The sequence below is a fragment of the Triticum urartu genome, chromosome 6A (assembly GCF_056163025.1).
Source record: "Triticum urartu cultivar PI428250 chromosome 6A, HENAU_Tu73, whole genome shotgun sequence".
NCBI classification, from domain to species: domain Eukaryota; kingdom Viridiplantae; phylum Streptophyta; class Magnoliopsida; order Poales; family Poaceae; genus Triticum; species Triticum urartu.
Window position 1 is genome coordinate 516,102,978 of NC_141878.1, and position 23,855 is coordinate 516,126,832.

At 44.8% G+C, this 23,855-nt stretch overlaps 1 protein-coding gene across 2 annotated transcripts; it reads right to left on the reverse strand.

The window, feature by feature from the left end:
• Positions 1-4,984: 4,984 nt before the first annotated feature.
• On the reverse strand, positions 4,985-7,573 carry LOC125512527 (uncharacterized). Of its 2 annotated transcripts, none has more exons than XM_048677623.2 (7): positions 7,223-7,573; positions 6,922-7,144; positions 6,647-6,842; positions 6,384-6,522; positions 5,641-6,216; positions 5,400-5,512; positions 4,985-5,248 (listed from the first exon to the last, which is right to left on the reverse strand). In XM_048677623.2, the coding sequence occupies exons 1-7, from the start codon at positions 7,268-7,270 to the stop codon at positions 5,134-5,136; spliced, it is 1,410 nt and encodes a 469-aa protein (XP_048533580.1). In that variant the 5' UTR covers positions 7,271-7,573; the 3' UTR covers positions 4,985-5,133. The 2 variants fall into 2 exon arrangements, with proteins under 2 accessions (XP_048533580.1, XP_048533579.1); XM_048677622.2 differs by having other exon boundaries at positions 5,641-6,219; positions 7,223-7,570.
• Positions 7,574-23,855: the final 16,282 nt, after the last annotated feature.

Below are 23,855 nucleotides of genomic sequence, written 5' to 3' on the forward strand. Positions count from 1 at the left end.
GGAATGGACATAGCTTCACAATGGCTAATCAAACGTTTTCCGGTAGAAGCACCCTCAATGCAACCGGAAGCAGTTGCGTCATAATCACGTGGCAGTCATGAGACTTTAGGTTCTGAAACTTTTTCTCTGCCATGTTTATTATTCCCTTTATATTCGACGAGAAGCCAGACGGTACCTTAATACTGAGCAGGCATTCAAAGAAGATTTCCTTCTCTTCTTTGGTAAGAGCGTAGCTTGCATGCCCCTGATGTATGCCATCTTTTTCGTGCATACGTTGCTGGTCCTCCCGTGCCTCAGGTGTATCTTTTGTCTTCCCATACACGTCCAAGAAGCCAAGCAGGGTCACATAAAGATTCTTCGTCACGTGCATCACGTCGATTGCGGAGCGGACCTCTAGGTCTTTCCAATAGGGCAGGTCCCAAAATATAGATTTCTTCTTCCACATGGGTGCGCGTCCGTCAGCGTCATTCGAAACAGCTTGTCCACCAGGACCCTTTCCAAAGACCACCTTCAAATCCTTGACCATATCATGTACATCAGCACCAGTACGGTGGCGAGGCTTCGTCCGGTGATCCGCCTCACCTTTGAAATGCTTGCCTTTCTTTCTTACGGGATGCCTGCTCGGAAGAAATCGACGATGTCCCACGTACACATTCTTCTTACAATTAGCCAAATATATACTGTCGGTATCGTCCAAACAGTGCGTGCATGCGTTGTATCCCTTGTTTGTCTGTCCTGAAAGGTTACTGAGAGCAGGCCAATCATTGATGGTCACGAACAACAACGCCTTTAGGTCAAATTCTTCCCCCATGTGCTCATCCCACGCACGCACACCTGTTCCATTCCACAGTTGTAAGAGTTCTTCAACTAATGGCCTTAGGTACACATCAATGTCGTTGCCGGGTTGCTTAGGGCCTTGGATGAGCACTGGCATCATAATGAACTTCCGCTTCATGCACAACCAAGGAGGAAGGTTATACAAACATAGAGTCACAGGCCAGGTGCTATGGTTGCTGCTCTGCTCCGCAAAAGGATTAATGCCATCTGCGCTTAGACCAAACCATACGTTCCTTGCGTCATCTGCAAACTCCTTCCCGTACTTTCTTTCGATTTTTCTCCACCCGTCAGCGGGTACTCTCAACTTTCCGTCTTTCTTACGGTCTTCTCTGTGCCATCGCATCGCCTTGGCATGCTCTTTGTTTTGGAACAAACGTTTCAACCGTGGTATTATAGGAGCATAGCACATCACCTTGGCAGGAATCTTTTTCCTGGGGCGCTCGCCCTCGACATCACCAGGATCATCGCGGCTGATCTTATAGCGCAATGCACCGCATACTGGGTAAGGGTTCAAATCCTCGTACTCACCGCACTAGAGGACGCAAACATTAGGGCATGCATGTATCTTCTGCACCTCTAACCCTAGAGGGCAGACAGCCTTCTTTTCTTCGTACGTACTCTCGGGCAATTCGTTGTCCTTTGGAAGCATATTCTTTATCATTACCAGCAACTTTCCAAATCCCTTGTCAGATACACCATTCTCTGCCTTCCATTGTAGCAATTCCAGTGTGGTGCCCAGCTTTTTCTTGTCACCTACGCAATTCGGGTACAACAATTTTTTATGATCCTCTAACATGCGCTGCAACTTCTTTTTCTCCAAATCACTTGCGCAGTTTCTCTTTGCATCGGCAATGGCCCGACCTAGATCATCAACGGGCTCATCCGATGCCTCTTCTTCAGGTTCTTCCCGCATTGCCGGCTCAGCTTCTTCCCGCATTACCGGCTCAGCTTCTTCCCTCATTGTTGTATCATCGTATTCAGGAAACCCATGGCCAGGATAGCTGTCGTCGTCCTCTTCTTCTTCATTCTCTTCCATCATAACCCCTCTTTTTCCATGCTTGGTCCAAACATTATAGTGGGGCATGAAACCAGACTCAAACAGATGGACGTGAATGGTTCTTGACATAGAGTAATTGTGACCATTCTTACAGCCAGCACATGGACAAGGCATAAAATCATCCGCCTGCTTGTTTGCCTCAGCCGCAAGCAGAAAAGTACGCACGCCATTAATGAACTCGGGAGAGCATCGGTCATCGTACATCCATTGCCGGCTCATCTTCAATACACAGCACCAAAAACACCAAATTAATACAATACATAAAGTTCATACATAAAGATCATACAACACTTAAATGCAACAAACAAATAACTCTTTAGCTAAAGAATTTAAATGCAACAACAAATGCGATCAAGATCGCAACTAAGGTAACAATTGATCCAACAACATAATGATACCAAGCCTCACTATGAATGGCATATTTTCTAATCTTTCTAATCTTCAAGCGCATTTTCTCCATCTTAATCTTGTGATCATCGACAACATGCAACTCCAATTCCATCTTCTCCCCCTCGATTCTTTTCAATTTTTCCTTCAATCCTCGTTTTCTCTTTCAACTAAATTTAACCTCTCGACAATAGGGTCGGTTGGAATTTCCGGTTCAACTACCTCCTACATACAAATATCTATGTCAACTTGATGGGCATAATTTGTCATAAACACGAAATGCAATGAATAGTTTTAAAAGAGAATATATCACATCCGAATCATAACCCGGACGAGGGCCGACGGGGACGGATATCAAAACCATGGCACTATGTATAACAAACAACATATGGGTAAGATAATTATACGAGTAACTATATATCCAAATCACACAAACATCAATTTTTTTATATAAAACTTCATGAACAAGAGGCTCACCACAAGGTGGTGCCGGCGACGGGACGTTGCGAGCGATCGACGGTGGTTACAACGGAGATTTAGAAGGTACTAAGTAAACCACACCTACATATGCAAACTAAGTGTTATTTTTGACCTCAAATTGCATATAAATCAAATACTAGCACATACATATAATTCCTCCCAAATTACTAAACTCAAAAATCAATCACTATATAAAGCATTGCACGAGCTAATCTAGCAATGAGAGATGAAAAGACAAATTTGCTAACCTTTGTGATCATTTGAATGGATGGGGGCCTTCAAATCTTGACAAATTTTGGGAAAAATGTGTGATGAGCTTGAGAGGAAGAGGAAAAAGAACATAGAGGAGAGGGGAAAGGGGAAGAACAGAGCGAGCTCGGGTGGACGAAGGGTCTATGTAGGACGACCTTTAGTACCGGTTCCTGATACAACCCGGTACTAAAGGTGTTGAAGGGGCCCCGGACTGACAACATCCTGCCACCACTCACTTTAGTATCGGTTTGTGGCACGAATCGGTGCTAAAGGTTCGCCACGAACCGGTGCTAATGAGAGCGGCCGACTAGCCGTTGGAACCGGCACTAATGCACACATTAGTGCCGGCTCAAATTCAAACCGGCACTAATGTGCTTCACGTTTGACCCTTTTTCCACTAGTGTTACAATGTAATTTAAGACTCACTTAGAATGCACAAATGCATGTTGCATAATAGAGAATTGTCATGAGTAGATTGAATGGATGTTAGTGAATTGATCTAAATTTAACGACTACAAAAACACACATGTTGAGATAATTAGAAGTGGTGAAGCTCACTCTCTTAGATATATAGAATGTGAGCAAACCAGAGAAAATGATGGATGTTGCATCCTACACTTCTATTATTGACTTTTCTGTAAAAATGTACTACAAGAGACACAAGATTTTTTTTGCGGGGGACACATGAAGACCACGATTGATCTAATCCGCCGTCAGAGGAGTGTGTGTTTGGATTTTTTTTTGACAAAAAGACTGTAAGGGAACCCCATACAGTATAATTGATGCAACAAACTCAAATTGCAAGTATCATGCCTTGAACCTGAATGGGTGGAAATGCATCAGCCCCTTGTCTTAGTCTGCAGTGTGTGTGTTTGGATTGCCACAAAAGTCTACCACTTTTTGTCGTGCTAAAAATTCAGGGCCTTGTTTGGATGATTGCCAACTTTCTGATATGTCAATGTTCATTTCGCAACTCCAGTTCATATTTCTAGCCAATGCGATTCACTCACGTGCAAGCAAAATCTTGACCAAAATATTCGCTTGGAGAACTAAAACCATGACAAAAATTATGAAACAAAGTGAGTAGTTTTTTCAATAACCCGATCATGGGCACAAACCAAAAGCACCCCTAAAAAACAGATTTTTTGACTCCGGGTGGTCACTGAATGACTCGGTAAAATCCCATGAAAATACTGTGTATTAACTTTCAAACCACCGGCTTTAATTTGTTATGCTATGATGATGCTAGTACATATTGAACATAACTGTTAGTATTAAGCATCGTTAGAGCATCTTCAACAGAGTAAAAACATTGTTGTGTCTAAAATATTGCTTTTTAAGGCAGTTTGGTCCCAAAACGATGCTCCTACAGATGATGTATCTGCATGCAGTGGTGTCAATTTTTCCCACACCCAAAAAATCACCTACCTTTGCTGCTTTTTGCAGCACCTCCACGGGATGTGATTTTCTTGTGGGTTTGCAAGCAAGAAGAACACGCTGAGATTAGGAGTAACTTGTAGGTAGACGTTCAGGATTACTTATTGATAAACTAATTGCGACCCTCTTAGTGTAGGATTATCTCATCTTCTTCTAGTACCCATAACACTAGTTAGGTTACATTGCTTAGATGCTTGCTGCAACCTCATGACGTAACCATTTACTATACATATGTGATGTTAGTTTTACTATCCCTGGTAATGTTATTGTTGAGTCTCAGTGACACAACAGATACCGCAACAACCGGTAAAGCTTTGCTCTAAGGCGAGAGCATGGAACGATCTACGTGGAGTTATTCTATGGATCGAGAGGCGTCTGAAGTAAAAACTATACTCCTCTAAATCTTCTGTGGATCGGTTAGATGTGGCTTAGAGGAGAAAAACATAATTTTCACTCCTCTAAAGCACCATATAAGGGATCGGTTAGAGAACACATGGAACTAGGTCGATGGGACGAATAACACGCGAGCGCTCAGACTGTCAAAGGCTAGACTTCCATCATACGTACCACATTTACACGCTGTTCGTACATACATACACATACTCTGCAGTAGAATCAGAATTAACGGGTGCCACTGACTGAACCACTACGCCAGGAGATCCCCCGATCGAACGACGAAATTATCACGCGGCACGATTCGCCGTCCTCCGATCCAGCGGCTTCTGCAGAAGAAGCTGCGCCACGGAGCGATCCATGGGGCTCCTCTCGGTCTCCGCCCACACGCTCGATGTGCTGAGCCTGCCACCAGAAATTCATCACGGTCAGCACCTGGATCGGGTGACCAACCAGAGGGCCAACGCTTCCAATCGTAGCAACAGAGGAGGATGGTGTTATCAGAAGACAAAGTTTCACAAGCTGACATGCATGTCATGTCGTGGCATGCACTTGCCTGTTTGCAGCCGAGGAGCCCACGTTCTGTTCCACTGCCTGATGCCTCTGCTCCACGCTGTAGGCCAGCCGGTACAGGGCGTCTCTGATGCACGCCTTGGTTCCCACGTCCAACTGCAAAACCGCATTTTATTACAAAGATGAACTCGGTCAGTACATGTACGTGGAGACTATAATTATTTATCACATATTCACATGAACAAGGCTATATGCAAGACGGTGTTAGAGTGAATCTCGGTGACCTGATTCATGCCTTCCTGAAGCTTCTGGAACCCGAGATGCCTCACCGGCACCGGCGCCGCTTCCGGAACAGACGATGGCCGAGCGTTCTCACGCACCCCGCCCGAGCTCCTCCTCCCATTGGAGCCAGAGTGCATGGCTGCACCGTTCAGAGCACCGTCGCCGGCGAGCGTCGAGGCGGTGCCACTCATCGGCACCTGAGGCTGCTCGCACGTGGCCAGCGGAGGGAAGTACATCTCGAGCGGGTTCCCGGCCATCTCGTCCAGGATCATGTCCGGAGTCGCACGCGGCTGACTATTCTTCGTCGAAACGTACGCCGAGACGAGGTCGTCTGCCCCGGAGCGAGCAGCGGAGGAAGACATGATGCTCTCGTCGTTGCACATGATGCTGGAGCGAGCAGCGGAGGAAGACATGATGATCTCGTCGTTGCACATGACGCTGGACGATGTTGGGACGAGCATGTCATGGAAGTCGAAGGGGCAGAGGAGGTCGGCGTCTGACAGCCCTGGGAAATGCTCGATCTCCACGGAGGAGGAAGACGAGTTCAGTGGCGTGTCCTTTCCTTTCTTCCAGGATAGCTGCTGCACAAGGCGAAGAGAGAATTTAGCATGATTCCTGGATGGGACGGAACCAAGAAGTGTCTTGTCAGAAATAATGAACCAAGACTCAGCGGTTGTAAATCCTCTGCATCATCCAACCTTCAAATTTCGGGGAAAACAATCAGCAAGATAAGAGTTCGAAGTACCTGATCGTTCGCAACATTGGACGGATGGGGGTTGTCAGAGTGGCTGCTCGGCACGAGCTGAACGTCCGGCGAGCAAATGGAGGACCACATCGGGTGATCAAAGTAATCGATCCCTAACTCAAACGCCGAATCGAGTTTTCTTCAGATCAGACGAGGAAACAAGAAAGGACTTCAGAGAAGAAGTAACGCATACTGTACAGTACGAACAACCACTTGCACAAGGCAAGAATTAAAGGGTAATTACTACTATTATTGGTACGTACCTCAGGTCTGTGTCGAGATCCTCCAAGTCATCCAGCTCAGGCCAGTCGAAGAGGAGAAGATCACTCTCTCTGCTCTTGTGCTGATCGTCCTGCGCTGGCACAGCATCGATATGACCCCCTTCTTGTGAGCAGAAAACGCCTGAGACGTTGCGGATTCCAGCGTACCCGTCGGGGGAGAACAGTTTTGCTTCCGCACCTGCACGTATTTGAAGTGTGATGTGATCTATCACGAGGAAATGAAATGTACAGACAGCAGGGTCGACGGGGCGGCATACTCATCGGGAGGAGAGCAGCGTCGTTCTTCCAAATTGCCTGTGCACATGAACTCCTCGTTTGGCGTGGTGATTCGTTGGCGCCACCACCCTGTACGGCTCTTGGATTTGCCGAGAACACGGCCCGATGGCCTGGGTAGATCTTGGATTCGCCGCGGCCATGGCCATGGAGCAGCATGGCGTGGTCGTCGCTTAGCGCAAGATCGCTCATCACAAAGTGAGCGGCCTGAGAAAAGAAGCGACCGGCCCGGCTTAATTAGACGAAGCTCAACAAGAGGATTGGACGAAGCAGACACGTGCGTACCTCGTCGCGAGGCTGGGAGCCCCGCCTCCTCCCCGCCGGCGCACGCATCGTCGACCCGGACCGCACGGCCAACCGAGGGAGCACGCAGCTAAGCTAGCGGAGCAGATCAAGCGCGTATGGGCAGAAGCGATGAGAGCGAGCAAGCAGAACACTGCTGGCGGCTATTAGGTACGTAAGCGGGCAGGAGCAGCGGCGTCTCCTCCTCTTCCTAGCTTATATCGTGCCGCTGGCTTGGCTTTGCCTTGCCGCGCCCAACATGCTACTGCTACGCTGTTCCTGTGGAGCTAGCTCTGCTCGGCCGAGTTGTTGGCAGGACGCAGAGCGGGAGCCACGCAGCGGCCCCAACGTACTTGCGATGCTTAGCCGTCCCGTCCCGTCCCGTCCGGCGAAAGGAGTTAGGCGCGCGTCAGAGGGTCGCTTACTTTCCCGGTGAGTATGAGTACGTCGACGCTAGCCACGGCCACACACGCACGCACGCACGCACGCCCTCGATCCATCCATCGGCCGGCCTAACCAATGCCGGAAACGGAAGGGGCGGGCGCCTCTTTCCCGGCGCGGCAACGGCGACAGCGACCTGGGCGCCCCGGGCTAGGGCTCGACGTACGTGCCGTTAAGCTACGCGCCCGACGCTTCCTCGCCTTGCACGGCAGCGGCACAGGCAGCAGCGCGCGGCCAGCTGCCCGCCTTTCACCAGAAGGGCGGCCGGCGGCAACGTGCGCGCGCGCGCTCGATCGGGCCGCGAGAGCGAGACGGAGACGCGTCGATCGACGACGCGTCGGGGCGGGGCGCGTGCGTGTCGGCCGGGTATTGCGGGACGCCATGGTCACTCTTGGCCCGGGATGCTAAGTTCGGCCGGCCCTTTTTGCGTCGCCGTGATTGACAACTCGGTCGAGCGGGCCGGCGGGCGAGCGATCGGGGTTGGCTGGCTAGCGACGTCGACGTCGGTCTGTTGTGTGTGCCTGTGCGGCTGTGCTCGCTTGTCTTGTGTAATCTGCATGACAATGGCGTGGTGGGGCGGGGTGACATGACTCGTGGGAACATGCTGCGACGTACCAGCTGACAGCTATGGTCGGCCGCTCTGCTCGCGCGCGGTGACTGGTCGGGCGGACGGACGGACGGACGGGACGCGTGCGTGCGTCGGTTCGGTTACTTCTGAACAGCGACCGCCCTGCAGGGCTCGCGTGCTGATTGTGCTCTACTACTAGAGCTTCTGCAAAGTAGCGTGAACGCGAAGACTCGGCCTGCCGTCGGCCCTGCTGTGCGTGCACTGGTAACACCGGTCGCATCGAACCATGTGTATATTGGCAGTGACGTGGAAACGATGACGTACGCGCGTACTTGTTCCAAATCATTTGCAAAATATGTATGCGTGGCCGGTTGAAGCGTGGCGGAAATGCTCCGACCAAGGCGTGCGGTGTAGGTGTTGAATCTGATGCAGGTCAGTCACGCGCGCTGCTGCTGTGTACCGTGCACGTTTCAGACGGGATCACCGTACCGTGAAGTCTGAAATAAACCTTATGATTATAGACGCCGTCGCAAATTAACCCCCATGTCTAAATCCCGGAAGTCCGTACCCCAACCTCTCTTATCCCGGTCGTTTTGAGGCTTCCGTGCGTATCCAAACGCCGGGATTCGTACATGGCGCAGGAAAGAGCGGGAACTGGCTGAGTCAGCTTCTGTAGGTGGGGTCTTAGGCTAAAACCTGGTCGAGCCGGACCAAGTCGCTCGCTCTCCCTCGTCTTCCACTTGCCTCTTCCTCTCCCGTGACGCCTCGGTTCCTCCTCCTCTACAACGGCGACGACAGCGAGCGGATGATCGCGGCGGCCGGCGACAACCACACCGACATAAAGAAGCAAGGTACGCCCGGTCTATCTTCCCTCTGTATTTACAGGTTTTTTCTTCCTTTCTGGATCGGTTAGGTTTAGGGTTTTTGAAGGGTGAAGCCATGAAAATTTGGGGCCCTAATCGGTCGATTTGCTGGTGATTTATGTTGTCAAGTGTAGTAATCATTTTGCCTATCTTGCAATGTAGGTTCTTTCTGTTGAATCTATGGACCCGGCTTAGATTTTGAATGTCAAATTTCATATAGGGAGGCAATTTGTTCGTATTGGTCCTTTTCTAGACTATGTTGGGGGAGATGTGGCCTACTCTCATATTGAAAGGGACAAGCTTTCCTTGCCAAAGGTGAATGGATTTGTTGCAAATCATATGGCAGTTAAGGAAAGCATGAAATTTTTCTTTCTTATGCCTGGCAGAGAGTTGGTTAATGGGCTCATGTTTCTGTATGATGATGCTGGGTGCATGAGAATGTCAGATCATACAACTGATGGAGGAGTTGCAGATATTTATGTGGAGTACAATGGGGAAGAGGATGAAGAATTAGAGGAGGGCAGTGCAAGTGGGTCTGATTTTGATGATGAAATTAAGGATCACATGGAGAGTGGAAGTGAAGAAGATATGCCTATTATCATGAGTGTTGAAGAAGTGCAATTGGAACATGTGGATGGAGAAGAAGAAATATTTGAGCAAGTGTTTGTCCCCAATGACACTGGTGTTATTACTGCAGTCATAAGCAGCCCAATGAAAAGGATTTCTCAACAGTGCAATCCTTCTCAGAGTTCACAAGTGATCAATCCTTCCCAGCCTTCAACACATATTGCACTAGCAGTGCAAGCAATGAAGGAAATATGCCCTAGAGGCAATAATAAAGTTATTATTTATTTCCTTATATCATGATAAATGTTTATTATTCATGCTAGAATTGTATTAACCGGAAACATAATATTTGTGTGAATACATAGACAAACAGAGTGTCACTAGTATGCCTCTACTTGACTAGCTCGTTGATCAAAGATGGTTATGTTTCCTAGCCATTGACATGAGTTGTCATTTGATTAACGGGATCACATCATTAGGAGAATGATGTGATTGACTTGACCCATTTCGTTAGCTTAGCACTCGATCGTTTAGTATGTTGCTATTGCTTTCTTCATGACTTATACATGTTCCTATGACTATGGGATTATGCAACTCCCGTTTACCGCAGGAACACTTTGTGTGCTACCAAACGTCACAACCTAACTAGGTGATTATAAAGGTGCTCTACAGGTGTCTCCGAAGGTACTTGTTGGGTTGGCGTATTTCGAGATTAGGATTTGTCACTCCGATTGTCGGAGAGGTATCTCTGGGCCCACTCGGTAATGCACATCACTTAAGCATTGCAAGCATTGCAACTAATGAGTTAGTTGCGGGATGATGTTTTACGGAACGAGTAAAGAGACTTGCCTATAACGAGATTGAACTAGGTATTGAGATACCGACGATCGAATCTCGGGCAAGTAACATACCGATGACAAAGGGAACAACGTATGTTGTTATGCGGTTTGACCGATAAAGATCTTCGTAGAATATGTGCGAGCCAATATGAGCATCCAGGTTCCGCTATTGGTTATTGACCGGAGACGTGTCTCGGTCGTGTCTACATAGTTCTCGAACCCGTAGGGTCCGCACGCTTAACGTTTCGATGACAGTTATATTATGAGTTTATATGTTTTGATGTACCGAAGGTTGTTCGGAGTCCCGGATATGACCACGGACATGACGAGGAGTCTCGAAATGGTCGAGACATGAATATTGATATATTGGAAGCCTATATTTGGATATCGGAAGTGTTCCGGATGAAATCAGGATTTTACCGGAGTACCGGAAGGGTTACCGGAACCCCCCGGGGGCTAAGGGCCATAGTGGGCCTTAGTGGAGAAGAGGAGAGGCGGCCAGGGCAAGGGCCGCGCGCCCTTCCCTCCTAGTCCAAATAGGACAAGCTGAGGGGGCGGCGCCCCCCTTTTCTTCTTCTCCTCCACCTCTTTCCCCTCTTCTCCTAATCCAACAAGGAAAAGGGAGGGAGTCCTACTCCCGGTGGGAATAGGACTCCTCCTAGCACGCCCCTCCTGGCCGGCCGCACCTCCTCCCTTGCTCCTTTATATACGAGGGCAGGGGGCACCCTAGAGACACAACAATTGATCGTTTGATCTTTTAGCCATGTGCGGTGCCCCGCTCCACCATAGTCCACCTCGATAATACTGTAGCGGTGCTTAGGCGAAGCTATGCGTCGGTAGAACATCATCCTCATCACCACGCCGTTGTGCTGACGAAAATCTCCCTCAACACTCGGCTGGATCGGAGCTCGAGGGACGTCATCGGGCTGAACGTGTGCTGAACTCGGAGGTGCCGTGCGTTCGGTAATTGATCGGTCGGACCGTGAAGACGTACGACTACATCAACCGCGTTTTGCTAACGCTTCCGCTTTCGGTCTACGAGGGTACGTGGACAATACTCTCCCCTCTCGTTGCTATGCATCACCATGATCTTGCGTGTGCGTAGGAATTTTTTTTGAAATTACTACGTTCCCCAACAGTGGCATCCGAGCCAGGTTTTATGCGTTGATGTTATATGCATGAGTAGAACACAAGTGTGTTGTGGGCGATATAAGTCATACTACTTACCATCATGTCATACTTTGGTTCGGCGGTATTGTTGGATGAAGCGGCCCGGACCGACATTACGCGTACGCTTACGCGAGACTGGTTCTATCGACGTGCTTTGCACATAGGTGGCTGGCGGGTGTCAGTTTCTCCAACTTTAGTTGAACCGAGTGTGGCTACGCCCGGTCCTTGCGAAGGTTAAAACAACATCAACTTGACAAACTATCGTTGTGGTTTTTGATGCGTAGGTAAGAACGGTTCTTGCTAAGCCCGTAGCAGCCACGTAAAACTTGCAACAACAAAGTAGAGGACGTCTAACTTGTTTCTGCAGGGCATGTTGTGATGTGATATGGTCAAGACATGATGCTAAATTTTACTGTATGAGATGATCATGTTTTTTAACCGAGTTATCAGCAACTGGCAGGAGCCATATGGTTGTCGCTTTATTGTATGCAATGCAATCGCCCTGTAATGCTTTACTTTATCACTAAGCGGTAGCGATAGTCGTAGAAGCATAAGATTGGCGAGACGACAACGATGCTACGATGGAGATCAAGCTGTCGTGCCGGTGACGATGGTGATCATGACGGTGCTTCGGAGATGGAGATCACAAGCACAAGATGATGATGGCCATATCATATCACTTATATTGATTGCATGTGATGTTTATCTTTTATGCATCTTATCTTGCTTTGATTGACGGTAGCATTATAAGATGATCTCTCACTAAATTTCAAGATAAAAGTGTTCTCCCTGAGTATGCACCGTTGCCAAAGTTCGTCGTGCCCAGACACCACGTGATGATCGGGTGTGATAAGCTCTACGTCCATCTACAACGGGTGCAAGCCAGTTTTGCACACGCAGAATACTCAGGTTAAACTTGACGAGCCTAGCATATGAAGATATGGCCTCGGAACACTGAGACCGAAAGGTCGAGCGTGAATCATATAGTAGATATGATCAACATAGTAATGTTCACCATTGAAAACTACTCCATTTCACGTGATGATCGGTTATGGTTTAGTTGATTTGGATCACATGATCACTTAGAGGATTAGAGGGATGTCTGTCTAAGTGGGAGTTCTTAAGTAATATGATTAGTTGAACTTAAATTTATCATGAACTTAGTAGCTGATAGTATCTTGCTTGTCTATGTTAATTGTAGATAGATGGCCCGTGCTGTTGTTCCATTGAATTTTAATGCGTTCCTTGAGAAAGCAAAGTTGAAAGATGATGGTAGCAATTACACGGACTGGGTCCATAACTTGAGGATTATCCTCATTGCTACACAGAAGAGTTACGTCCTGGAAGCACCGCTAGGTGTACCACCTGCGCCAGCAACTGCAGACATTGTAAATGCCTGGCAGTCACGTGTTGATGACTACTCGATAGTTCAGTGTGCCATGCTTTACGGCTTAGAACTGGGACTTCAACGACGTTTTGAACGTCATGGAGCATATGAGATGTTCCAGGAATTGAAGTTAATATTTCAAAAGAATGCACGGATTTAGAGATATGAAGTCTCCAATAAGTTCTACAGCTGCAAGATGGAGGAGAATAGTTCTGTCAGTGAGCATATACTCAAGATGTCTGGGTACTGCAATCACTTGATTCAACTGGGAGTTAATCTTCCGGATGATAGCGTCATTGACAGAATTCTTCAATCACTGCCACCAAGCTACAAGAGCTTCGTGATGAAATATAACATGCAAAGGATGGATAAGACGATTCCCGAGCTCTTCGCAATGCTAAAGGCTGCAGAGGTAGAAATCAAGAAGGAGCATCAAGTGTTGATGGTCAATAAGACCACTAGTTTTAATAAAAAAGGCAAAGGGAAGAAGAAGGGGAACTTCAAGAATAACAACAAGCAAGTTGCTTCTCAAGATAAGAACCCAAGTCTGGACCTAAGCCGGAGACTGAGTGCTTCTACTGCAAGCAAACTGGTCACTGGAAGCGGAACTGCCCCAAGTATTTGGCGGATAAGAATGATAGCAAGGTGAACAAAGCTATATGTGATATACATGTTATTGATGTGTACCTTACCAGAGCTCGCAGTAGCACCTGGGTATTTGATACTGGTTCTGTTGCTAATATTTGCAACTCGAAACAGGGACTACAGATTAAGCGAACACTGGCCAAGGACGAGGTGACGATGCGCATGGGAAACGGTTCCAAAGTCGATGTGATCGTCGCCGGCACGCTACCTCTACATCTACCTTCGGGATTAGTATTAGACCTAAATAATTGTTATTTGGTGCCAGCGTTGAGCATGAACATTATATCTGGATCTTGTTTGATGCGAGACGGTTATTCATTTAAATCAGAGAATAATGGTTGTTCTATTTATATGAATAATATCTTTTATGGTCATGCACCCTTGAAGAGTGGTCTATTTTTGATGAATCTCGATAGTAGTAATACACATATTCATAATGTTGAAGCCAAAAGATGCAGAGTTGATAATGATAGTGCAAATTATTTGTGGCACTGCCGTTTGGGTCATATTGGTGTAAAGCGCATGAAGAAACTCCATATTGATGGACTTTTGGAATCACTTGGTACTTGCGAACCATGCCTCATGGGCAAGATGACTAAAACGCCGTTCTCCGGAACTATGGAGCGAGCAACTGATTTGTTGGAGATCATACATACTAATGTATGTGGTCCAATGAATGTTGAGGCTCGCGGCGGGTATCGTTATTTTCTCACCTTCACAGATGATCTAAGCAGATATGGGTATATCTACTTAATGAAGCATAAGTCTGAAACATTTGAAAAGTTCAAAGAATTTCAGAGTGAAGTTGAAAATCATCGTAACAAGAAAATAAAGTTTCTACGATCTGATCGTGGAGGAGAATATTTGAGTTACGAGTTTGGTCTACATTTGAAACAATGCGGAATAGTTTCGCAACTCACGCCACCTGAAACACCACAGCGTAATGGTGTGTCCGAACGTCGTAATCGTACTTTACTAGGTATGGTGTGATCTATGATGTCTCTTACTGATTTACCACTATCGTTTTGGGGTTATGCTTTAGAGACGACTGCATTCACGTTAAATAGGGCACCATCGAAATCCGTTGAGATGATGCCTTATGAACTATGGTTTGGCAAGAAACCAAAGTTGTCGTTTCTTAAAGTTTGGGGTTGCGATGCTTATTTGAAAAAGCTTCAACCTGATAAGCTCGAACCCAAATCGGAGAAATGTGTCTTCATAGGTTACCCAAAGGAGACTGTTGGGTACACCTTCTATCACAGATCCAAAGGCAAGACATCGTTGCTAAGAGTGGATCCTTTATAGAGAAGGAGTTTCTCTCGAAAGAAGTGAGTGGGAGGAAAGTAGAACTTGATGAGGTAACTATACCTGCTCCCTTATTGGAAAATAGTTCATCACAGAAACCGGTTCCTGTGACACCTACACCAATTAGTGAGGAAGTTAATCATGATGATCATGGAACTTCAGATCAAGTTGTTACTGAACCTCGTAGGTCAACCAGAGTAAGATCCGCACCAAAGTGGTACGGTAATCCTGTTCTGAAGGTTATGTTACTAGACCATGACAAACCTACGAACTATGAAGAAGCGATGGTGAGCCCAGATTCCGCAAAATGGCTTGAGGCCATGAAATCTGAGATGGGATCCATGTATGAGAACAAAGTGTGGACTTTGGTTGACTTGCCCGACGATCGGCAAGCCATTGAGAATAAATGGATCTTCAAGAAGAAGACTGACGCTGACGGTAATATTACTGTCTATAAAGCTCGACTTGTTGCAAAAGGTTTTCGACAAGTTCAAGGGATTGACTACGATGAGACTTTCTCACCTGTAGCGATGCTTAAGTCTGTCCAAATCATGTTAGCAATTGCCGCATTTTATGATTATGAAATTTGGCAAATGGATGTCAAAACTGCATTCCTGAATGGATTTCTGGAAGAAGAGTTGTATATGATGCAACCGGAAGGTTTTGTCGATCCAAATGGAGCTAACAAAGTGTGCAAGCTCCAGCGATCCATTTATGGACTGGTGCAAACCTCTCGGAGTTGGAATAGACGCTTTGGTAGTGTGATCAAAGCATTTGGTTTTGTACAGACTTTTGGAGAAGCTTGTATTTACAAGAAAGTGAGTGGGAGCTATGTAGCATTTCCGATATTATATGTGGATGCCATATTGTTGATTGGAAATGATATATAATTTCTGGATAGCATAAAGGGATACTTGAATAAGAGTTTTTCAATGAAAGACCTCGGTGAAGCTACTTATATATTGGGCATCAAGATCTATAGAGATAGATCAAGACGCTTAATTGGACTTTCACAAAGCACATACCTTGACAAAGTTTTGAAGAAGTTCAAAATGGATCAAGCAAAGAAAGGGTTCTTGCCTGTGTTACAAGGTGTGAAGTTGAGTAAGACTCAATGCCCGACCACTGTAGAAGATAGAGAGAAGATGAAAGATGTTCCCTATGCTTCAGCCATAGGCTCTATCATGTATGCAATGCTGTGTACCAGACCTGATGTGTGCCTTGCTATAAGTTCAGCAGGGAGGTACCAAAGTAATCCAGGAGTGGATCACTGGACAGCGGTCAAGAACATCCTGAAATACCTAAAAAGGACTAAGGATATGTTTCTCTTTTATGGAGGTGACAAAGATTTGACACTGATCTGGACGATTCTAAATCGCAAACCGGATACGTGTTTACATTGAACGGTGGAGCTGTCAGTTGGTGCAGTTCTAAACAAAGCGTCGTGGCGGGATCTACGTGTGAAGCGGAATACATAGCTGCTTCGAAAGCAGCAAATGAAGGAGTCTGGATGAAGGAGTTCATATCCGATTGTGACGCCCCCGATTCAATCGTACACTAATCATACACGCAAACGTGTACGATCAAGATCAAGGACTCACGGGAAGATATCACAACACAACTCTACAAATAAAATAAGTCATACAAGCATCATATATATGTTAATTCATATATGCCTTTTATTAATTCAAAATGCCTTTTATTAATTCATATATGCCTTTTATTAATTCAAACTTGCTTGTATTAATGCAAACCTGCTTCTGTTAATTCAAACCTTGCCTTTTATTAATTCATATCAGCTTCTATTAATTCAAATTTGCTTGTATTAATGCAAAACTGCCTTTTGTAGGGATTAATTAATAGCATGAGGTATTACTTGCCTAGGGCACAACATAGGATCTGTGCTAGGCACATTTTGCCAATTAGAGAAAGAAGCATAAAGATCATGAACTACTGAAAAGGTTCTAGGCAATTGCCAAGTCTTCTAACAGAGAGGATTTCAACTATAACAAGGCCAAGCTTGCTCAAAAGACTACTAAAGGTGCAAAGGATATTATGAGGACAGAGCCAAAGCATTGGGTGATACGTCTCCAACGTATCTACTTTTCCAAACACTTTTGCCCTTGTTTTGGACTCTAACTTGCATGATTTGAATGGAAGTAACCCGGGCTGACGTTGTTTTCAGCAGAATTACCATGGTGTTATTTATGTGCAGGAGCAAACGTTCTTCGAATGACCTGAAACTTCACGGAGACACTTTTCAGAAAATAAGAAAAATACCTGCCAAAGATGAAGGCCAGGGGGCCCACCGTCTTGCCACGAGGGTGGGGGGCGCGCCTGCCCCCCTAGGGCGCGCCCCCTACCTCATGGGTCCCCTGTTGCCTCTCCGACTCCAACTCCACCTCCATATATTGAGTTTTGGTGAGAAAAAAATCAGAGAGAAGAAATCGTCGCGTTTTACGATACGGAGCCGCTGCCAAGCCCTAAAACCTCTCGGGAGGGCTGATTTGGAGTCCGTTCGGGGCTCCGGAGAGGGGAATCTGTCGCCATCGTCATCATCAACCATCCTCCATCACCAATTTCATGATGCTCACCGCCATGCGTGAGTAATTCCATCGTAGGCTTGCTGGACGCTGATGGGTTGGATGGGATCTATCATGTAATCGAGTTAGTTTTGTTAGGGTTTGATCCCTAGTGTCCACTATCTTCTGAGATTGATGTTGCTATGACTTTGCTATGCTTAATGCTTGTCACTAGGGCCTGAGTGCCATGATTTCAGATCTGAACCTATTATGTTTTCATCAATATATGAGTGTTCTTGATCCTATCTTGCAAGTCTATAGTCACCTATTATGTGTTATGATCCGTTAACCCTGAAGTGACAATAATCGGGATACTTACCGGTGATGACCATAGTTTGAGGAGTTCATGTATTCACCATGTGTTAATTCTTTGTTCCAGTTCTCTATTAAAAGGAGGCATTAATATCCCTTAGTTTCCTTAAGGACCCCGCTGGCACGGCAGGGTAGGACAAAATATGTTATGCAAGTTCTTTTCCATAAGCACATATGACTATATTCGGAATACATGCCTACATTATATCAATGAACTGGAGCTAGTTCTGTGTCACCCTAGGTTATGACTATTACATGATGAACCGCATCCGGCATAATTCTCCATCACCGATCCATTGCCTACGAGCTTTCCATATATTGTGCTTCACTGATTTACTTTTCTGTTGCTATTGCTATCATCACTACAAAATACCAAAAATATTGCTTTTACTATTGTTACCTTTTGCTACCGTTATCACTACTATCATATTACTTTGCTACTGAACACTTTGCTGCAGATATTATTCCAGGTGTGGTTGAATTGACAACTCAGCTGCTAATACTTGAGAATATTCTTTAGCTCCCCTTGTGTCGAATCAATAAATTTGGGTTGAATACTCTACCCTCGAAAACTGTTGCAATCCCCTATACTTGTGGGTTATCAAGACCATTTTCTGGCGCCGTTGCCGGGGAGCATAGCTCTATTCTTTGAGTCACTTGGGATATATATCTGCTTATCATTATGAAAAACTTGAGAGATCCAAAAACCAAGATCTATCCCTCAACTACAAGGGGAGGTAAGGAACTGCCATCTAGCTCTGCACTTGATTCGCCTTCTATTTTGAGTAAGCTTGCGACATCTACACCTTCTTCTGTTATTTGTTCCAATACGTCGCATGTTATTGATGATGCTACTTCTGCTATGCATGATACTTATGATGAAACTACCTCTATGCCTGATACTACTATGCCACTTAGTGTGTTTCTTGATGAACAACTTGCTAGGGATAGAGAGATAGAAAATATTGAATCTGATGATACTGATGAAAGTGATGATGAAGAACCACTTGCTATTCCTAAGGGTTATGTATTTGATCAAGATGCTTCTTTAGCCATTTTAGCTTGCAGAAATATAACTGATCTTAAAAGATTATTAGCTAAATGGAGTAAGCAATCCCTAAATGCTAGAATGAAACCTGACCCTGCTTTTGCTACTTCACCTATCTTTGTTACTGATAAGGATTATGAATTCTCTGTTGATCCTGATATAATTACTTTGGTTGAATCTTATCCTTTTATGGTTATGAATCTGAAACTGCTGTGGCACATCTTACTAAATTAAATGATATAGCTACCCTGTTCACTAAAGATGAGAGAACTCGCTACTTTTACATCCTTAAAATATTTCCGTTCTCATTAAAGGGTGATGCTAAGATATGGTTTAATTCTCTTGATACTGGTTGTGTGCGTAGTCCCCAGGATATGATTTATTACTTCTCTGCTAAATATTTTCCTGCTCATAAGAAACAAGCTGCTTTAAGGGATATATATAATTTTGTGCAAATTGAAGAAGAGAGTCTCCCACAAGCTTGGGGGAGGCTTCTCCAATTACTTAATGCTTTGCCTGATCATCCTCTTAAGAAAAATGAAATACTTGATATCTTTTATAATGGACTAACCGATGCCTCCGGAGATTACCTGGATAGTTGTGCTAGTTTTGTTTTCAGGGAAAGAACACCGGATGAAGCTAAAATTCTATTGAATAATATGTTGACAAATGAAAATAATTGGACACCTCCGGAGCCAATTCCTGAGCCTATTCCTAAACCAACTCCGAAGAAGAGGGGTATTCTATTTCTCAGTCCTGAAGATATGCAAGAGGAAAAGAAATCTATGAAAGAAAAGGGTATTAAAGCTGAAGATGTTAAGAATTTGGGATAATTAGATTTATGCCCCTAGTTGTGTCCCACTCGTCTGTTTTACCCCTAATTCCCAAAAGTCATCAGTTCTGTCCAAATCACTTTGCTCCTCTTATGCTTTTGCCCTTTGGCCGTTTGACCATCAGTTTGAAAACTTCATAACTAATTCATACTAAATCAGGAAAATGCAGATAAGATACCAAAATGTTCAGAAAAACATCACCTATATGTCAGTGTCATTTGCATCCATGAAAAAAAGTGTTGGAAAGTGCCCATCCGAGTTTTAGCTCTTATGCTACCACCATGAATAGTAAAATCTAAAAAAGTTCAAAAAATTCAAAAATAATTTGGTGGCAAAGAATGACAAATGTTTTAAGTGTCTGCCAAGTTTCATCAGGGAATAACATTCGTGGGTGCCGCGGCAAAAAAAACAATCAGCACTCCAAAATAGATTACTTTTTTGCCACGACTTCCACGAATGTCGTTCCCTAATGAAACTTGGCAAGAACTTAGAACACATGTCGTTCTTTGCCACCATATTTTTTTGAATTTTTTTAGAGTTTACTATTCATGGTGGTATCAAAAGAGCTAAAACTCGGATGTGCACTTTCCAACACTTTTTTCATGAATGCAAATGACACTGACATATAGGTGATGTTTTTCTGAACATTTTAGTATCTTATTTGCATTTTTTTGATTTTGTATGAATTAGTTATGAAATTTTCAAACTGACGGTCATACGGTCAAAGGGCAAAAGCATAAGAGGATCAAAGTGACTTGGACAGAACCAGTGACTTTTGGGAATTAGGGGTAAAACAGACGAGTGGGACACAACTAGGGGCATAAATCTAATTATCCCGAAGAATTTACCTCCTATTGAAGACATACATGGTCTTAATTTACCGCCTGTTGAAGAAACATATAATCTTAATCCTTTACCTATTGAAGAAACTCATGGTCTTGATAACCCGACACAGGCAGTAAAGGTAAATTCTCTCTATAGATATGATAAAGCTGTAATCCCATTCACTAAAATTGCTAGCCCATGCTTAGATGAGTTTGATAAATTTATGGCTAAGCAAGAAGATTTTAATGCTTATTTTGGTAGACAATTAAAATACAATTCAAATATGCTTGGACATTGGGTGATTATATGGCTAATGTCAAAGGTGAACTTAAACTTATTAGTAAACATGCTTCTATGGTAACCACTCAAGTAGAACAAGTACTTAAAACTCAAAATGATTTGCTCAATGAATTGAATAATAAGAATAATGATAATGATGTTAGAGTTATGACTAGAGGTGGTAGAATGACTCAGGAACCTTTGTATCCTGAAGGCCATCCTAAGAGAATTGAGCAAGATTCTCAGAGAAATAATATAGATGCACCTAGTTCTTCTAAAAAGAAGAACAAGAAAAATGATAGGACTTTGCATGCTTCTAGTGATCCTATTGTTGAAACACCTGAGAGTCCAAATGATATTTCTATTTCTGATGCTGAAACTCAATCTGGTAATGAACCTGAAACTAATGATAATTGTAAGTGCATCTAGTGCCACCCCTAGTTGGTTTTGGAGTATTGACGACAAACCTAGTTGAGGGACTAATGTGTTTGTGAGAATTGCAGGATAACACAGGTAGAAGTCCCTCATTGATTCGGTTTTCCTACCAGAGATGACCCCTAAAAATGTATGAAGACATTGAAGTCAAAGGTGGTATGTGAAGACATTCACATTGAAGACTATGACATGAGAAGATATCGCGTGAAGACTATGGAGCGCGAAGACTTAGCAGTTTCGTCGTTCTGTGTTTTTCTTTGTTGAGTCATAGGAACCACCGTACTGTTAAGTGGGGTCCAAGAGAACCAGTCAGAATGACTGAAGTGATGCTTAACCAAAATCCTATGTCTTCGAGTGAAGACTATGAAAGCAAATCTTGTCCAGAGTCAGATAAGTCAGCTTTGCTTGTAGCCCAAGTAAAGTTGTCGTGTGTGTTTGAAATCTGACCGTTGGAACACGTGTCAGTTCCTTAGTGACCCAGGGTCATTTCAGACAAATCAGGTCGGGTTGCCTAGTGGCTATAAATAGGCCACCCCCTACAACCATAAACGGTTGGCTGCTCAGAGTTAGAGTACGGCTTTTGTCGTTTGAGAGCAACCCACCTCGAATCCTTTGAGAGAGAATTCCTTGAGAGGATAAAGCCCTAACCACCCAGAGCCAAAGAGTGTTAGGCATCACTTAAGTCTTCTTGTCTGTGTGATCTGAAGACTTATTACACTTAAGGACTGTGAATCCTCCAGCCGGTTAGGCGTCGCGTTCTGAGCATCTAAGAGTCATTGTGGATTGCCGGTGAATGAAGTTTGTGAAGGTTTGGAAGTCTACCTTGAAGACTTACCAGATTGATTGGGCGAGGTTTGTGTGACCTTAGCTCAAGGGGAATACGGTGAGGACTAAGTGTCCTGAGCTACGGTTCAGGACTAGGTGTCCGGGACTGTGTGTCCTCAGGTTTAAATACCTATCCGCCCTAACCAGACGTACAACTGTCACCGCAGTTGGAACTGGTCTACCAAACCTTTGTCTTCATCCCGCACACTGGTTCTATCCTTCCCATCTCTTCATTTACAGTTGGCTCTTGTGAAGTCAGTGCTTATTTGCATTATCCATTTGTCTTCACTGTGTACCTGATCTTTACTGCCTAGCTGCTATTAGTCATTGTGCTTTCACTTCATCGAATACTTGACTATGGTCAGCCTAGTGTATTCTACCTTCCAGTGCATGGTAATAGGTTCATTTCTATCATTGTCTTCAAAACTTCTATGGTTTGAAGACTTTCATAAAAATCGCCTATTCACCCCCCTCTAGTCGATATAACGCATTTTCAATTGGTATCAGAGCAAGGTACTCCCTTGTTCTGTGTGATTTTGGTTTAACTGCCTGGAGTTTTAGTTATGTCGATCACAGGAATGAATACTGTGTCATGCCCCATCTTTGACGGTCATGAGTATTCCAAGTGGAAGGCCATGATGAAGAAGCGCCTCATGGCGACAAACAGCAAGCTGTGGACCGTCACTGAGATTGGCCTGGCCGATCTATGCAAGATGGCGGAAGCTGATGACATTCACAAGTACACTCTTCTCAACCTCACGGCGAAGGACGCCATCTGCTCCTGTCTGTCTCAAAATCAGTTTAGGAATATCATGCATCTCGATCATGCGAAGCTTATCTGGGACCGTCTCTCTGAGATCTATGAAGGTCATCGAACTCGTCATGATCCTTGGTTTGAGGACTTTAAGGAGTCTCTCAAAGCGATGACATTCGAACCAGAATCATCATCTTCTGCATCATGCCTTATGGCAAATGATGCTAAGGTAATTGAATGCTATCTATCTGAATCCAGTGATGATGAATCTGGTGATGAATTTGGACCCAGCTATGCAAAACTTGCTTCCCTTGTCACTAAACAACAGAAAGCTATGGAACATATTCAAAAACTGTTAGACAAAAGCGATGACTTGTTGGACGCTGAAATGACTCAATCTCAGTCCTTAATTGAAGACATAAAAAATCTTCAAGTTAAGTATGAGGAACTTGAAAGTCATCATGAAACGCTCTCAACAACTCATGAAAAGCTTTCCTATGATTATCTTCAAAGGAAGCAAGAACTCGAGAAATTGAGAACGACTCATGAAGATCTTCAAACGGAAAACGAGTCACCTCGCGCTGAACAGATCAGTCCCGCTCAGGAAGGATTTGAACCACCATGTCTTAAATGCCTTGAGAATGATAACTCTACTTCTGTTGCTGAATGTTCTACTGCTGCTACTATTGCAATATCTTCAACTGTTGATGTGGTAACTAACCCCTCTGCTGAGGATACCACTGCTATTGCTGATGAGAATGCTAGGTTGAAGACACTGCTTGAAATAGGGATGTACAAAAGTCTCAAAGGGCATCAGACACTATGTGATGTCCTCAAACGGCAGATCCTGAACCGAAACCCTAGGAAAGAGGGTGTTGGGTTCGAAAGGAAAATGAATGCTGATGGCTCTTACTGGAAACCTGAGCAGTACCCCAAAACCACATGGGTTGCTGCCAAG

Bases quoted from the DNA above. Each gene is read 5' to 3' on its own strand.
- LOC125512527 (XM_048677622.2), bottom strand. From the start codon at position 7,270: ATGCGTGCGCCGGCGGGGAGGAGGCGGGGCTCCCAGCCTCGCGACGAG. The intron at 7,145-7,222 runs GTACGCACGTGT...TTCTTTTCTCAG, and splicing joins GCTCCCAGCCTCGCGACGAG to GCCGCTCACTTTGTGATGAG. The intron at 5,513-5,640 runs GTCACCGAGATT...GCGGTTTTGCAG, and splicing joins TTCAGGAAGGCATGAATCAG to TTGGACGTGGGAACCAAGGC.